This window comes from Talpa europaea (assembly GCF_964194135.1).
Source record: "Talpa europaea genome assembly, chromosome: 14".
NCBI lineage: Eukaryota > Metazoa > Chordata > Mammalia > Eulipotyphla > Talpidae > Talpa > Talpa europaea.
In genome coordinates, this window is record NC_140082.1 from 20357911 (window position 1) to 20376147 (window position 18237).

The 18237-nt window shown below is 33.6% G+C and overlaps 1 protein-coding gene across 34 annotated transcripts in view; it reads left to right on the forward strand.

The window, feature by feature from the left end:
• The window catches only part of ABI1 (abl interactor 1), a gene marked incomplete at both ends in the record, with an annotated part of 69507 nt that overhangs the window by 50424 nt on the left and 846 nt on the right, over window positions 1–18237 (forward strand). For 6 of the 34 annotated variants that reach the window (XM_084254432.1, XM_084254436.1, XM_084254412.1 and 3 more), the window contains 4 exons: window positions 2182–2282; window positions 6976–7152; window positions 9965–10051; window positions 14540–14725. In XM_084254432.1, coding sequence (XP_084110558.1) covers window positions 2182–2282; window positions 6976–7152; window positions 9965–10051; window positions 14540–14725 — 551 coding nt within the window. Of the gene's footprint in view, window positions 1–2181; window positions 2283–3163; window positions 3245–6975; window positions 7153–9964; window positions 10052–14539; window positions 14726–18237 lie in introns of all 34 variants that reach the window. The other 28 variants (XM_084254405.1, XM_084254408.1, XM_084254422.1 and 25 more) reach the window with 12 other exon arrangements.

The following is an 18237-nucleotide window of genomic DNA, read 5'->3' on the forward strand; positions in this document are numbered from 1 at the left end:
TTAGGTTAATAGAGAGTCAACTTAGCAAATTCATTTTTGGGGATTAAAATAGATGCTTTGAAATTGGTATTTACTGATATTACACCTTTCAGTGAGTAAACCTTTATATTGATATCTGTAATTACTATATCAGGAAAAGTTCAATGAGGACCCAAATTGTTCCTTAATAATGTTTGTTATTATTGTATCAAAGCATGGTTTTACTTTGTAGTATAAGTTGTAAGGGTTTAATCATATTCAGCAACTAGTTATTAAGAGTTAGTTCATTAGATGCTTGGGATTATATCAGTAAGATACAGTTCCTTTTGTTCAGGACCTCATTCTGTTAGAACAGAGATTGACAAACTTTTTAATAAGGAACCAGATTTCAATATTTTAGGATTTGTGGGCCATATGGTCTCTGTTGGAATCACTCAGTTTGTTACTGTTGCATGAAAACAGCGAGATAACACATTAATGAATGAGCCTGACTGTGTTCCAATAAAACTTTATATATGGCATGGAAATTTGAATATCATGTAATTTCAATGTATCACAAACTTATTCCTTTGATTTTTTTCAATTATTTAAAAATGGAAAAAGTTTCTTAGTTCATAGTTCATAAAAATTGGGTAAGCTTTGGCCAAATTTGACCTCTGGGCTGTAGTTTGCCAGCTTCTGTGCCGTAGAAAAAGTTACATAAGCCAATAATTGTAGAAGAGCACTTTTAGTGCAGAAATACTGATGTCTGTGATATGGGGTGGCACAAAGCATAATACTAATCTTGTGACTTAAGGGAGTCATAGAGCCATTCCCATTGAAGCTATTTTTGTTACATAATAGCTTTCTTCCTTTTTCTTCCATTAATGTGATGATGTTTTATAGAATGACTATCTTAGGGTAAAAACAAAAATTTTATCTAGATGGTGTCTTTGCCCTTTGAATTTCTGGGCCAGTGAGCTTGATTTTAATACACAGTATGGAGCCTAAGGCTATACTTGCCCAAATATATATTTGCATAAATGTGCAGGCACACATTACTAAAAACAACTGAAGGTGTGAGGTCTTTTATCTGAAGGGGTAGTAAATCATAGAAATTAGAATAGTTGGGATTGGTTTGAGTTTAATAGTAATTTACTGTTCTGGATGGTCCATGCTTAAACTTCACTACTTTTTCCCCATCATTTTGCTCATTTTTCAGAAAATTTCATGTTTGTCACCATTTTTGAGATGAATGGAGGTTTTAATACTAATTCTAAAAAGAATTTATTACTCTTTTAATTAGCTTCCAAAACATCTATACTTTCTTTATTGTGACATCTATCGCAGTATTTTTCTTTTAGAGCTATAATTGACATGTAACATCATATTAGTTTCAGGTACACAAATCATGATAGATTATTTTTTTTATTTATGCACAGAAGAACTGGGGTGTAGACCAGAGGTGCAGGAGGTGAGAGGATTCACCAGAGACAGAGTGGTGAGCAGAGCAGGTGGATTTACCATTACATTTTTTTTTTAAGATTTATTTATGCATACAAGACCTGGGTTACAGGCCAGAGGTGTGGGAGGTGAGAGGATTCATCACAGACAGAGTGGGGAACAGAACAGGCAGAGTGACCGAAGTACACTGCTGAAGGGAGCAGGGGGCAGTCAGGAGAGGTCTGTTGTGCCATGCGGGTTCCTCCCTGGCCGGCCTGGGGATTGAACGCGTTCTGCAGAGGCTGTGGACAACTACATAGGTTGTGTCTTAACCCCTTGTGCCACCAGGGAGGCCCAGCCATCACATTTTTTAATGTCTGTTCTCCCATTCTCAGCCATGGCATTGTGGTTCCATTGACAATGTGATTCATATCTGCTGTGTTAAGGTTGCCATTCATAGTAAGTTTTAAATAAACCCTTGTTGACTCACTGTACTATTTTATTGGTTATTTCTCAAGTGTATGATCTCTCTTAATGGTTGTAAGGCTGATGTTATAATTTTGTTTTCAAATAGATTGAGAGGTACTGTGAAACACAAGAGCCACTTAATTTGTATTGAACAATTTAAAAAATTTCTTGTTTTATACATAAATATAAATTTGTATAAATATACACACACATAAAAGGAGGATTTAGTGACTTCAAGTTGATTATTACAATTTTTTTTTGGCTGAATCTGTAGATTTGCTTTTCTTTGCATTTTTTACTTTGTTTTCATAGCGGAAGTAGTGGAGGAAGTGGAAGTCGAGAAAATAGTGGAAGCAGCAGTATTGGCATTCCCATTGCCGTGCCTACACCTTCACCACCCACTATTGGACCAGGTATGTTATTTATAAATCTAGTTTTACGTGCAGCAATATTTATGAGTTTTATTATGATGCCTGGCATAATTTAGGTTGTATTAGATAAAATTATTTGATAATTTTATGTGGTTGTTAAAAATTAAGGTTAATAAACATATTTAGATTGGATTTCGCAGAAACTCGGGGTTTTACTAACTGTTTCTACTTACATATAAAGCATATTAAAGAGCTTTATTAAATAACTCTTTTGGCCATTTTGTATTAGAAATACTTGTTTTAGGCACTATTCAAGATGATATGTATTATTTCAAGAACAAACCAATATTGATGGTCCAATGAAAGAATCACTGTCTCTAATGTGAATTATGTACCAAAAGTTATGTTGCTTATAGGCTGGTATCTCATATCTGGTATTAGCTTGTTCTATGACTACTATGTTTGTGTGGTGGTACATGTTTCAGTAAAATGTCATGAATATAAAATGGAATTAAAATCAGAAAAGTTCTTTTACTTTTTAGATTGTGTAAAAATTTCAGAAATCTTTAGAGAATTAAATTAGTCCCTTGATATTTAATAAATGAAATGAAGATTTTATAGTATTAAAAATATACATTATAAGAATATGGTAAATTAAAATTCTTCTCAAGGATGTTGTTGAAGAAGGAGAAAAGGTTTCTTATAAATACAGGCATATTTTAATAGTTAATGCAGGTATGAACTCTCAATGGCCTTTTTACCTAGTAAAAATCTTATTCATTTGAACATGCTTTACATATGGGTGTCTCTCTCTTTCTCTCTCTTTTTTTTTTTTCTTTCCAATACATTGTACTTTCTTACTGTTTCAGAATGTTTAGTTCTCTTTCTTGCACTCTGACCTGAATTATAAACTATTTTATTAGAAAACATTTCTGTCCCTCCTCCTTCTGGAGCTCCACCAGCACCACCTCTTCCACCACTTCTCCCAGTGAGCACTGTGATAGGTGAGATTGCATAACAATTGGAGTGATTTAACTTACGTTGCATAATTCATAATAAACTCCTCTGTTAGATGCTAGCTTTTATAGTTATTAGGTTGTAGGTGGTACTACAAAGGTCGAAATATTAAATCTAATTTACACTAATTTTTTCCAGTGAAAGGCCTCTGAAGTTACACAGAAAACAAATATAAAATAGCTTTCTCTGTTATATGAAATGTTTCCTTGCTTGGTTTACAACCATCTTAATGTAGTTGTTGTTTAGGGTTTTCTAGGAAAATTATAGCAGTGATTGTTCAGAAGTTTGTTTTTTTTTTAAATTACTAATGTAATATATTTTTTTAAGTGAAATTTGATTTGGAACTCCCCGGTATATACAACAGTCAAGGATTTGGGGGTGAAGGTGGGGAAATAGAAGAGGAAATGGAAAGGAAAATGATGTGTGGTGGGGGGACTCAGACTTTCCCATGGATGGAAATATGAAAAACTCTGATTATAGGACAGTACTTATGGCATCTGAGGATGCCATGAAATACTTTTTTTCCCCATAGAATACATTTAAATTATTCCCAAGGTGGGAGCATGTAAGGATTTCCAAATATAGGATCACTGTAAAAAATGTTCCGTGTAGAAATACACAGTAACAACAATCTGGGTAGAAATGAATGACATGTTTCAAATAATGAGAGCTGAATTCCAGTCTAGGTTTTGAAATAAAGCTGTCTAGCAACATCTTCTGAAAACATTGGCACTTGTATACAAAAGAAAAGGAACAAATGGGAGTGGGTGATTAGAAAAAGGAAGACCCCAATAATAGAAATAATAGGTAGAAAGTCATATGAAAAAGAAATTTCCTCAATGTAATTAATAATCAGGAAAATGAAAATTAAAACTACAATGATAAATGCTATTTTTCATTCACCACATAGGTAAAACTAGAATTCTCCCACTACTATCAAGTATTGATGAGGATGTTTAATAAATAGAGTATACTGGCTTTATGAGTTTATCTACTCACTTTGGAAAGTAATTTATTACCCTAGTCAAGTTGAGCAGTTTTCTACCCTAAATTTATCAATTTCATGTCTAGATATTTATCCTACAGCATCAGTTCCCAAAATATGGTTGTGGCAACTACTCCCACTCTCCAGGGGCCTGGGAGAGTGTCGTGGATACTGTCATGGAGTTTTTGAGGTCAGAACTACATTCAAAATATTAATACTTAATCATTCTCATTCTGGCTCAAGTGTACAGTGGAATTTTCCAGAGCCTACATGATGATAAAACCATTTCTTTAACAACTAATGTAATGTATACTTTTATGCCCATGTGTTTGAAAGATACATCAATTTTAGTTTCTAATACAGTACTTACCAATCACTGTAATTTATCAACAAAACTTTTTTGAGGTTCCTAATTTTTAAGAGTGAACCTTAAGATAAAAATATGAAAACCATATGTCCTATGAGCCTAGAGCTGTGACTCTGAGAGTGATACATAGGATGACAGCATCAGCATCATGTGGAAAGTAGTTAGAAATGTAAATTCTCAGGTCCCATTGTAAGTCTACTCACAGAAACTGAGGACTGGATCCCAGGAATCTGTATTACAATATACTCTCAGTGTGAAATTCTAATCAGTGTTGAATTTTGAACCACTATTCTGAAGAAACCCAGGAACCATATTTAGAAATGTTCATTATGGGTAGTAGTAGTAATAGGAAAAATCTGGGTGCAACCCAAATATTTTGTAATAGTAGAATGGAGATATAAATTGTGGTGTATTCACATGCAAATAAGGCAATAAAAATGATTGGTATTTTGATATACTTATTAGCATGAATGAAACTTAATATCAAGGAAAAGGCTAATCAGTATTTTCATACCATTATTGAAGTTAATAAATTTGCAAAATGTGTATATTGTGTATTGATATGTGATTAAATGCAAACACACTACATCTAGCAAAGAAAGAGAAAGTTTAACACAAACCTTGTGGAGTTTGGGATCCAGAAGGAGCATACAGAAGCTTCAGTGATACTGACAATAGGCTATTTCTTGAACTAGGTATTTACCTTATTTTATTTTTCTTTGCATATATATAACACACATGTATATACACACATGTAAATGCATAACGATTACATATAATTACATAATAGTATATATAATCATGTAGCTGTACATAAATGTATTTTATCTATAAAAAGTATATCAAAGTATATCAATCACTTATCCTTTGGTATTATGATTTTTTCCTAATAATATTACGATAGTTTCTAAAATAGGTATAGTGTGGAACTCTTACTAAACGGTTTTCAGTTTTCAAATCACCAGGAAAAATAACTTTGATTTTATATACTTTTTGTACAAATTAGAGAAACAAAATGATTTTACGGAGATTTCTATTTAATAATGGTTAAGGGGTTATTTCTTAGCTCTCTGGAAAACTAGCTGTCCACAATAGCTCATTCATGAAGACTAGACTATTTTAAAAATGTGTTTGTATTTAGAATGAGCATATGGATGATTCAAATAATAAATGACTGCCTATGGCTTGGGAGCTCCAAAATGTTAAATATTGGCACTTCTTTTTTTTTAATGAACAAGCTCTGCTGTACAGTTTTATCTGATAACTTGTATGACCTCTAGGAGAGGTTAAACTAGACAGTGAAAATAAGCTAGGATGCTGTTTTTTGTTTTTACTTGGTTAAATGTTTTCCTTGATTAGATGTTTGGGTGGGGCAAAAAGGATAATATTAATCCTAAACACACTTTGGAAAGTATAGTTAACTTTAGAGGCTTTCAACTATTAACCTTTTAAATATTAAATGTTTGAAATGTTGGTAAAAATGGTACTGAATAAAACTTTGAGTATTAGTAATACTTTAGTCAGTTTAGATATGTATGGTAATTTTTTTTTTTTTAAGATAACTTTAGATGTAGAATGGAGAAAAAGCCCTCCAAGTGTGGAGAGAGAGCATGGATTTTTCTATAGAAAGCTGCCTTTAAATGTACATATTATACAGTGTCTTTTTATCTTGTCAGAAAAATTGAAGTACTAGGGGAAAGACAGTCTTAAAAGCTTGAAAATACCCAGCAAATTTGACATTCTGTGTTTTGAAATTAGAAATTTTACTTCTCTTTATAAAGATCCTACTATAATATGTATTGATAATAACTGCTTAATGTAATAAAAGTTCAAATAAAAATAGTAATCTGGAAAATATGCATAACTTTAAATTTTATAATTTAGTATATATTTGGTCAGATTCTTAAACTGTGATTCTGAAGATTTGACAATGAAGTTTGTAAATCAGGTATTAATATTAAATCTAAAAACTGATGCTTTCCATCTCAGACTGTCTTGATACTTATTTTGTTGGAGAGACACAGTTTATCTATTAAAATCTGTGTATTCTAAAATGATACAGAAAAATTTTTTCATGTGATATTAGCACAATACCATTTGGAATTATGCTAATTTAAAAGGTTTAAGAATACTACATATTTACTTTTGCAGCTTTCCGCACAGTATCTGTTTTTTCTTTCTGTTTGTTAACTTCAGAGATAGAGATATTTGAGTTTTATCTTTGCTTTTCTCTTTTGTATTTTGTGTTGTGGGCCTTAACAAGTAATTTATTTCTTACTGAGAGCCCCCCTCTCTTTGTTCTACAATCTGAGGTGATGCAAGATGCTCAAGTTCTTTGTTGGTTGCCTTTGACTAATGCTTTTCAGCAGCCCCGGGCTCAACTCCTGGTTCCCAGTATGGCACAATGACCAGGCAGATTTCTCGACACAACTCTACCACTTCTTCAACATCTTCTGGTGGATACAGACGAACTCCCTCTGTGACTGCTCAGTTTTCTGCTCAGCCTCATGTTAATGGAGGTCCACTTTATTCTCAAAATTCAAGTAAGCTTGTGCTTTGCAGGCACAGTGCAACACAGTGGAGCTCCTTTTGAAGGAAATTATTTGAAATTGATATTCTTACCAGTGATAGACAACAATTGAACCCATGCTCTAGTCATGTTTATTTTTGCTTTAGAAGGTTAGTCCTTAAATCATGTCATTTAAGAATATATTGCTTACCATTTCTCTCAATATTAGCACTTACTGAGTATGCTTGCATACAGAAACGTAACTAATATTTTAATATGATTTTTATTACTTAAAAGTGAAAATAGAGAACAAATATTGATATTAAATAAGCTGGGCTTATTGGCATGTTTGGGAGAGCTCAATAATAGTAATACTAAAAGTTTTATTTAATTAAAAATTTTAAATTCAAAATGTTTTATTTAACATTAAAATATTAAACATTAAAAATATTAAAACATTAAAAATATTAAAAGTTTTTCTTTATATAATGAAATTGCTGGCTATCACTTTTAAGCTTGTTAACTTATACTGAAATGAGTTCAAAACCATTAAAACATTTGTGATGTCTGCTTATTCTGTCTCTGAATAATTCTAACCATGGGGGGAGGATTTTCTTTTGGCTCCTTTCTGTTCACCTCAAATTGTACATCTCAACACTAACTGCATTCAATGTTTAAAAAATAGTAAGATGAGAAAATAGTTTTAGTATATGTTGTCATGTTTGAATTGCTTTTTGTAATTATTAGTTTTACTTTCCATATTGAGATGCTAAATCCAAAAAGAAAAAAGATAAGGAATTCTGAAATGAGCCTATTGTTCAGTCATTGTTATTGGCTTGAAGTGGTGATTACTGGACATAGACTAAAACATACTTTCCCATGTAATTTTTATAGCTTTCTAGAGCTGCATGTTATATTATTTTAAAAACACTGAATATTCCATGTTTGCATCAGAAATTGGTTTATGTTCCTTTTATACATAATTCATATTCTGAAAAGATATATTAAAACAGAGTGAGCTTATTTTTATTGACATTTTAAAGATTAATGAGTTGTGTCACAGCAAAAACGTTTAAGAATTAAAAAGTACTTTAGCAGAAATGCCAGAATTCACAGATAATACCAAAATTAATACCTGTCGTCAGCCTAAATTTTTTTTTATGATACAAAAGAACTTAATTAGAATTTTACCTTATATTTTCCCTTATCCCCTTTTGGAGAAAGGTAGTTAGTATCTAAATACTCCACAGATTATTCAATGATTAGCCTCACTAGTTTATGAACTTTCAGTTTTTTTTTTCATATTACGCTGTTTCTTATTATCCCATCTTTATGTTCATTATTTTTCTTTTCCTCACTTAGCCACTCAGTTTACTCTGCAAATAAGAGTTTTTGTGTAGTTTTAACAATACTTGGGTGGGTTGCTTATTCTCAGATAAGACCTCTTCTTACTGAATGTCTTTACAATTTGGCATCAAATTTTAAATATGTTTAATATGTTGTCAAATTAATTATCTCAGAGTGCTGTTGTTATAATTGTAGTTAGTAGTAATATGTGGATGTTTTTAGTGTTTTGATGTGCATATTTTTCCTTCTGTCTAAATGTAGTGGTAATGATTACTACTTTCATCATAGTTTTTCTTTTTCTTTATTTACTAACCAGCATGGCTAGTTACTAAGGATGGTTTCTACAAACTGTTTATTCTTGGAGGGAGCTTTTTTTAAATCAAAAACTGTAACATTTTATTTAATCATCTAGATACAGAGTATAAGAATGAATAAGGACCAGTATCATGGTAGATTGAATGTTACTTTTAGCTATATAGTGCATATTAATTCTCATACATGGCTTCCTTCAGTTATTGCTTCTTTGAATACTGAACCCAGGCAATCTTTGGCAATTACTGTGTTGTCAAAATGAGATAAAGTTGTAACCACATGAATATTTCCTTCTAGTTTGCTATAAGCTTTAATACATGTGCCTGCCCACATGAACATTTGATATCAAGTTCTAATAAATTCTGTCCTTCCCAGAAAGAAGTTGGAGTATGATTTCAGTTGCCAAATGATTCATTTAGAAATTACTGCACTGTAAGCAACTGATATTTTAACCTTAGATCAGGTTTCCTTTTTTTTTTTGAAAAGTAGTAAAAGGAAGAAGGACATTTTTGAGATATCCCCTGAAGTTCAGGAAACAGTTAAAAATGACATATGGAGGGAAATTTATTCCTTAGTAAATTAAAAAAAAATAATCTTGCTTTACAAATAAGGGTATTTTTTTGGACAGTTGTGGGAAGCTTAGTTTAGAGTAAGAACTGTCTTTAAAGGAAACCTGTGATTCATCTATTTATTATACCCCTCCAGCCATTTCACAACATAGTTTTAAAAAATTTATTTGGGTTCTAATTGACAGCATTATCCTAAAAAGAGACAAATCTGTTATAGTTGTAGAGAAATAATAAAGATACAATATCCTGAAAATGTCTAAGTATTTCATTCTTACCTGTTATTTTTTTTAAAGTTTTCCCTTAGAATTTGAAAATTTCATTGCACAAGATTGGATGCGGTGGTAAATTTAAATCTTTCCCATATATTAAGATTAAATTAAATGTATCTATTCTTTAGTAAAAAATAACCAGTTAACTAAGCACAGCTCTGGGAAATGAATTTGGTGAAGGATCTGCAGGTTTTTTTGTTTTGTTTTTTTTGTTTTGTTTTGTTTCATTTGCAAACTGTTCTTTGCATACTTATGTTTGTGGTCTTTGTAACTGACTTCTGCTTTTTGTTTGTTTCCTTTTCTTTCCTTTATCTGTTTTACTTCCCCCATATTGTGTTGTTGCTACCAGTTTCTATTGCTCCACCCCCTCCCCCTATGCCTCAGTTGACTCCACAGATACCTCTCACAGGCTTCGTGGCCAGGGTGCAGGAAAACAGTAAGTTTGGAAAAACCAAGCTATCAAAGAGTAGAGGCTGTCTCCTTATAGCATGCATGGCTGATGAGTCATCATTTTCCTTACTTTTTTTGAGAAGCTAATCTTACCTTGAAAATAGGCAGATATGTTACTGAAACTGAAGAGCACGGTCTTCAGTTTTTTTCTCTTGTGTGCATGATTACTGACCCATATAAATTTCAAAACTGCAACTGATGTATTTAATGATCTAAAACATGAAATCTGATCTTTGAGGATTCTTAAGAGCTTAACACGAAAATTCAAATTATATAGAAACTGTTAGCTTCCATTAGTTATTAGAGGAATTAATTAAAAGACATTTTGTATTTCGTTGCCAGCAGCTTCATCAAGATATATTCTTTTTTTTTTAGGATTTAATTCATTTATGCATACAAGAAATGGGGGATAGGCCAGAGGTATGGGGGGGGGTGAAAGGATTCACCAGAGACAGAGTGGGGCACAGAACAGGCAGATTGACTGAACTACACTGCTGAGGGGAGCAGCAGGCGAGACAGGAGAGGTCTGTTGCGCCATGTGGGTCACCTCCCTGGCCCTGGATCGCACTTGTGCTGCAGTGGCTGCGGATAGCTTCATAGATTGTGTCTTAACCCCATGCGCCACCAGGGAGGCCCCGAGATAGAGATATTCTTTAAGATTAATTTTACTATTCAGTTGGGGCAGATATCAAACAACCCCCTACCCCCGTTGTAAAAATTTTTGGACAAAGCTTTGTAGCCTCAGATTTTTATACATGAATAATTTCTGAACCCATATGATGATTGATTGATAGGATAAGAATGATCCCTCGAAGTTAACTCCATTATAACAGTGATAAACTTATCACTATGTGGACCCCTAATTTTGGCTATATGCAATTCTATGATTATTTCTGATGTGTCAATCTGTTAGTTCTTTAAGGTCTTTGAAGTAAGATACAGTTTAGTGATTTGGAGAATTTCTTTTGATTATATGGACTTAATTGTGATAGTTTATGTTATCACCACTTAATTACTTTGAGGTTCCAGAAGATACATAATCTTAACTATATGATCACAGCGAGTGCTATTTAATAAAATGAAAAATACCACTACTACTGAATTATATTATGTCAAATAGATGTTGAGATTAAGATGGTAAGGTGGTCTAGTAATTTACTTCATTTGGAGCCATTACCATGCAAATAAATCTCAATGACTTATGCAAAAGTATAACTTCCTTGAACTTCCAGGAGATGATGGCAAATTTTATATTTCAGCTTTAGCTGACCATGTTGTGTTATTCTTCACATTTCCATCCTTTCTGCCAATCAAATTATTTGTTTATTTGTTATGTACTAAGTTATGGGAAGAATGCAAATAGTCTAAGACAAAGTCCCTACCTTTAAGAAATGTATGGTTTAATGAACTTAAAATCATAGTTTAAAAATGTTGAAATTTCTGAATGTAAACCAACATTATTGTTCACACTTGTTTGTAAGCTGTTATTGCACATGTTAAAGTAAGTGAATTTTATTTAAAAATAATTGAGTGAGGATAAGTTGCTGATTCTTAGTGCTATAAGGTTTTTAAAACCAAATCTGCAAGAGTTTAAAAACTAAGCCAGTTCAACTTTTTTTTTTTTTTAAAGATTTATTTATTTATACAAGCACTGGGTACAGTCAAGCGTGGGAGGGTGAGAGAATTCACCAGAGCCAGAGGGGAGAGCAGAGCAGTCAGAAAGACCGAAGTACACTGCTGAGGGGACCAGCGGGCGGCAGGAGAGGTCTGCGCGTCATGTGGGACCCTCGCCTGGCTGCCGGGGATCGAACCGGCGCTGCAGAAGCTGCAGGCAGCTTCTCAACCCAGCGCTCAACCGCTGCGCCATCAGGGAGGCCCACCAGTTCAACTTTTTAAACAGCCTCACAGTCAAGAATTTTTAGGAAATATTAATAGCCATAATGAGCATCCATTTATGGTTCAAAGCTTACTAACTAGCTGTTTGGTAACGGTTTTAAATAGAATTGATTAATTATGTACCTTTCTCTTTGCTAGAGATGCCCATGGTACTATTTTTGTTTTTATCAACATGAACTTGAGTCAGTCATTTCTCTAGTGAAGCAGAATGTTCAACTTTTATTAGGCATCTGGTTTCCATGCATCAACCATGTTAATTTAAGTTTGATGATAAATTTTATATTAGTATCTTAAAAATTTTCCGTGCTCTTAAATACTTGGCTTATGGCACTCAGATAATACATACAGCATTTTTCCAATTAATAAATGTATTTCAATTTAAGACATGGGCCTCTAAGAAAGAAACAGTAGTGTGTTTACATGTATGTATTATGAATGTCAAAAAGCATTTTGAGCTAATTACACAGGATGCTAGACAAAGTATTATGCATAGAGAATTAGATTGACCAGACTCTTTGCCCCTCTGCATGTAATTATAAGATGAGCCAGTGTGGATTCACAGAATGAAAACATTAATAATAACTTAAAATTAAAAATAAATATACTTTAGGGATTCAGACAAAAATAATTTTACACATTCAACCAAATTAAGGATATGAGCTATTGCTATGGCTATGATGTTACAATGGATTCATAGCCATTTCCTTCTTTTAGTAATAGTAGGAAGTGTTAGGAGTTACCGGCAAAAATAAAATGGATCCAACTCATTTGAGGGAAAAATAACTATATCTGTTTGATAGCTATCAGAGTAAGTGTCACCACATAGGGTTTGTTTTCTAATAGTCTCTTTTATCCTAACAGGATAAAATAGAAATCACAGAATTAAAGTGGTTATAAAAATAGGGCTGTTACCTACAAACATTTTACTGTTTTCTTTTTAATGTGTTATATTTTATTGAGGTAATGTTGGTTTACAACACTGTACATGATTTGGGGGTATAGCGTCACACCTCCTCAGATGTTCACACCATGTCCACCATGAGCCCTGCATATGGTGCTTAATCCCACACCATATTCCATTGGGCCCCTTCTTCCCTTCACGCCCTGCCTCCCACCCTCTCCCTTTGGTGATCTCAGTGCCTCCAAGCCTTATTTTAATACTAGGTCACTGGCTATATTCTCAGTACGTTATTCCAAATGGTTGAGGAAATGCATTACAAATAAATACTATACATATGTTTTATTTGATCACATAAATAGTCCATAAATTGACATTTGAATTAGTGTTGTGGTATTCTAAACTCTGCTGATATTTGTATCAAAACATTTTCTTATGATTTTAACTCAAAGACGTTGGTGGATCAGATATTTAAATTAAAAATTTGTTGGTGATGGTTGTGTGATGGAACACATCTAAGGAGGTGTGAATCTGTGCCTCCAAAATCATACATGCTGTTGTATATCAATGCTACCTCAATAAAATAAAATAATTTTTAAAATAATACATAACTACAGAAAAAAAGAATTCGTTGGTTCCAGCATTGAATTCCTTAATATTGAGCACATTCGTTACCTGGTATCATAATTATTCAGTGAACACAGTTCTAGCCTGACATTTTCACATTTTGCTGTTTACATCTGTGATTATTTAAATCACACATGTACATATACCACAACCTTGTAGAATTTGAGTTATGAGTCATTTTTTGGTTTTGCGTATTAAGTTTCTTTCTGTTTTTGTTTTTAATTTACATCTTTGTGCAATACTTTATTTTAAAAATATTTACTGTGGATATATTAGAACATTAGATTTTTAGAATCTAGTCTTTTCCATCATCCCATGCTTGTTTTGTTAGTGGTAATGCAGAAATCTGAGCTTGCTTTTTCTACATTAAAAATGTTGATTGTGAATGAGTATTTTTTAAAATAGTAAGATTTCCTATAAGTTTGGAATTATTCAGCTTTTAATTTCAGCTTATTAAAATTTAAATGAAAGCAAAAGTAGAAAAATTTAAATGAAAGAGTAGATGATGCAGACCTAATACCATAAACTTTTCCTTTTTTTCTCCATTAAAACAAACAAAAAAATAACCAAAAAATCCGCTCACTGGAGATATTAAATCCAAAGCCAGGGACAGACTATGCACAATGAATGGTTATCAAGTTATTAATACAGTGTCTTTCATAAATTTTTACTGTAGTCCAAGTGACAGTAGTGACATAGGCTGGCAGCTAGGCTAAGTGTGGCATTTGTTCTCACCTGAGCCTTGGAATGAAGAGACTTCTTTACGCCTGTAACCTTATAAAAAGAGACATTGTCTCCTAACCTCCTGCATTCATTAATTTATAGTACTTCTTAATATTCTCGTTTTTAGCTCATTTTATTATGGCAAAATTATTCTCAAGTATAGTGGAAGCTTTATTTAACACACCAAGCTTTTATTTCTAATCATTGCATGTTTTATAATAGTGCATGCCACATGAATTAGAACTTAATTTCAAATTCTTAAATTCTATTAACTTATGAATTTCCATTGCCTTAATTTCTGATTTAAATCAATTATCTGAACTTTTTTAGTTGCTGATAGTCCAACTCCCCCCCCACCACCTCCACCAGATGACATTCCTATGTTTGATGACTCTCCACCACCGCCACCGCCACCTCCAGTGGACTATGAAGATGAGGAGGCTGCAGTAGTTCAGTATAATGATCCATATGCAGATGGGGATCCTGCTTGGGCCCCCAAGAATTATATTGAGAAAGGTAAGTACAGTTATCATTGAGTTGATATAAAGGAATATAACCCAATTACAGAATTTTAGAGCAGTGAACATCTAATCAGTGTTTCAGATGGCCTTACCAGTCAAGATAATTTAATCAAACATATTTCCCTTATATTTCCAATTTAAATGGAAATATTTTATTTATTTTATTTATTAAATGGAAATCTTTATTTTTAAAATTAAAAGTGTAATGTAGATAGGAATTTTCAGGTTACATATGCTTCCAACTGGAGATTAACTTGCTTGCTTCTCTGCATTTTATAAACAACTAAGGCACAAAAAAGGAGTTAAATGACTTATTGAAGTCATATATTTAGTAAAGATTTAAAACAAAACTTCCAAGCTCTTGTAGTAAAAGTAGAGACCGTTCATAACTAAATATTTAAAATTACATCTGGGATTATTATGAGAAAAATCTTCAATTAAGATTTTCACTGAGTTGACCTGGTGAAAGAGAAGATAATCCCTCAAATTTAATTTCACTAAGTTATGTACCACTCTAACATCAGATGTACCACCTGAATTATCTGGCATTCACTAGTTACTAAGAAATGGTGGGAAAGAAACATCCTGTTTTTATTGAGCTTATTTGCTTTTTTCCATCTAATTCTGTGCTATCTATCTTAAAGTAATAGTCCTGAAAAATGCTTATCTTTTATTTAATGCATTTGATAACCTTGGAAATTAACCTACCTTAAGCAAGCTGTTCTTGAAATCTATGGCATTCTATTCTACCCAAGTTCTGAGTATATGACTAAAAATGAATTTGCTCTTTTCCTTTTTTAAAACTGGAAATTCTATATATTGTTTAGGAAGTCCTGGATATTGTACTTTATACTTGGATCCTCATGTACCTTCAAATGGAGATGTTGTACTTATTGTGAGAATGACAAACTTGAGTAGACTTGAATTGTGTGTTTACTTGTATTAAAGTAAATTTAACTTTAATAACTATGAAAATGGGACAATTGTATTTATATAAGTTGACAAGTTTGGAATGATAGGATGGCTAATAAACTTGATAATAGAGCAGGATTAAAAAATACCTATACAAGTTGAAATAATGATTCTTATGCCAGGGATCATCTCACATTCTTTTGGTTGATAAAAATAGTTAATAAAAAATTTTAAACTGTCAGCCATGCGGTCTCTTGGCACAACTGCTCATCTCCACTATTGCAGCATCACAGCCACCATACATAAGTGAGTGAATGAGCCTGTGAACCATTAAAACTTTATTTACATAAAAGGCAGTGGCTTGGATTTGGCCATGGGCACTGTTTACTGACCACCCCTAGTCTTAATAAAAAATTTGAGATTTAGTAGGGTTATACTTAAAGCCTTTAATAGTCACCTTTATAATCACAAAATGAATAAAACCTGGTTTAATAGACTTTTAGTTGAATATATTAATATTATGACTATTTCAAAAGTTGGATTCTTAGAAGAAATTAACTGAACTTTAACATGAACCAATCTGATCATATTTCATGTATATTAGATTAGTGTTATGTCTGATTTTGAGTAATATATTTCTCAAATAACTACAATAGCAACAAACAGGTTAGCAAAGGGAAAAAATGAATTTAATAACATACATGTGGGGAATTTGCATGGTTGTAAATTTTAAAGACTAAGGGAGTGGACCAAGGATATTTGTCTTGCAGTTAGGGCCCTGGGACATTAAGGAGAGTAGGAAGTGACCACATAAAGACAGGGTGTTATCACCAACTTAGAGAGTGAAGGTGAGATTTTTAGATAAAGAGGGCGTGTTCACTGATTAACTTACAACTGATGGTACACCCCAGGCTACTTCTCTGGGTCATAAAAGCCGGGGAGCAGTGATTGCTTTTCTTGATTAGAGAAAGGGTGGAAGCTTGAGTGTTGATCACTGTTACTAAGGAAGGGCCAAGAACTTTAATGACTATGTTTTCTTCACTAAGGGTTAATCTCTAACAATCACTCAATTTTCTTGGGTGGTTATTTAGCCAAAAAACAATATAATGGTAATTTAGTATTATTTATTCTGTGTGTTTTTGGTTTTTATATTTTTAAGCTTATTAATGTCAGTAATCATAACACTATGATTCTGCTGTAGGATTAAAATGGAGGGGGAATGGATTTGTTGAGTTACTTACTATCGTATTTATAAAGAGGTAAAAAAAGATTACCTGTCTTAACTTAGCAAATGATGCTATGGATCAATACTTCCTGGGTTTTTCATAATTCAGAAAGGTGGGAGAGACTCTTTCTTAGAGAAATAAGTTTCAGAAAATCATAAATGTCTTAAAAACTTAGTATTTTAAGAAAAGGACTATGAAACATCAGTGAGAAAGCATTATCATATACCATTTTATATATAATAGAAAATTACAATTTCAGAATTATAGTATAAACTAAAGATATGATTAAATTCATAAACCAATAGTATGGAAATTATTTCTGTTTTAATGGCTTTTTAAAAAAAGATTTATTTATGTATACAGGAACTGGGGTACAGGCCAGAGGTGTGGGGGTTGAGAGGATTCACCAGACAGAGTGGGAACAGAACAGGCAGATTGAAATACACTGCTGAGAGGAGCAGCAGGCAAGACAGGAGAGGTCTGCTGCGCCATGTGGGTTAGCTCCCTCACTCAGGATAGCTTCATAAGTTGTGTCTTAATCCCTTGCACCACCAGGGAAGCCCCAGGAAATCCTTCCTTCCTTCCTTCCTTCCTTCCTTCCTTCCTTCCTTCCTTCCTTCCTTCCTTCCTTCCTTCCTTCCTTCCTTCCTTCCTTCCTTCCTTCCTTCCTTCCTCCCTCCCTCCCTCCCTCCCTCCCTCCCTCCCTCCCTCCCTCCCTCCCTCCCTCCCTCCCTCCCTCCCTCCCTCCCTCCCTCCCTCCCTCCCTCCCTCCCTCCCTCCCTCCCTCCCTCCCTCCCTCCCTCCCTCCCTCCCTCCCTCCCTCCCTCCCTCCCTCCCGCTCTTTCTCTCTCCTCTCTCTCTGTCTCTTTTTCTCTCTTTCTTTTAGATTTATTTATGTATTTATACAAGCACTGGGTACAGTCAGAAGCACGGGAGGGTGAGAGAATTCACCAGAGCCAGAGTGGGGAGCATAACACACAGAAGGACCGAAGTACACTGCTGAGGGGAGCAGCGGGCGGCAGGAGAGGTCTGCGCGCCATGTGGGACCCGCCATGTGGGACCCTCGCCTGGTGGCCGGGGTTGAACTGGTGCTGCAGAGGTTGCGGGCAGCTTTGCAACCCAGCGCTCAACCGCTGCGCCACCGGGGAGGTCCAGGAAATTATTTCTTGATGCCTTCCATAGCATTGTCAGCAAATGAAGTGAGTTCTGAACTAAAAATAATCAGTTACCACAGAATTGCATGACAGTTCTTTAAATCTTAATTAATGGGGAGAACAGAAAAAGAAAAATCTTAATTAATGGATCACTCCTTATGTTTCCCCCATTTTACAGAAATCCTGTTGACCTTTAAAATGTGTAAATATTCCTT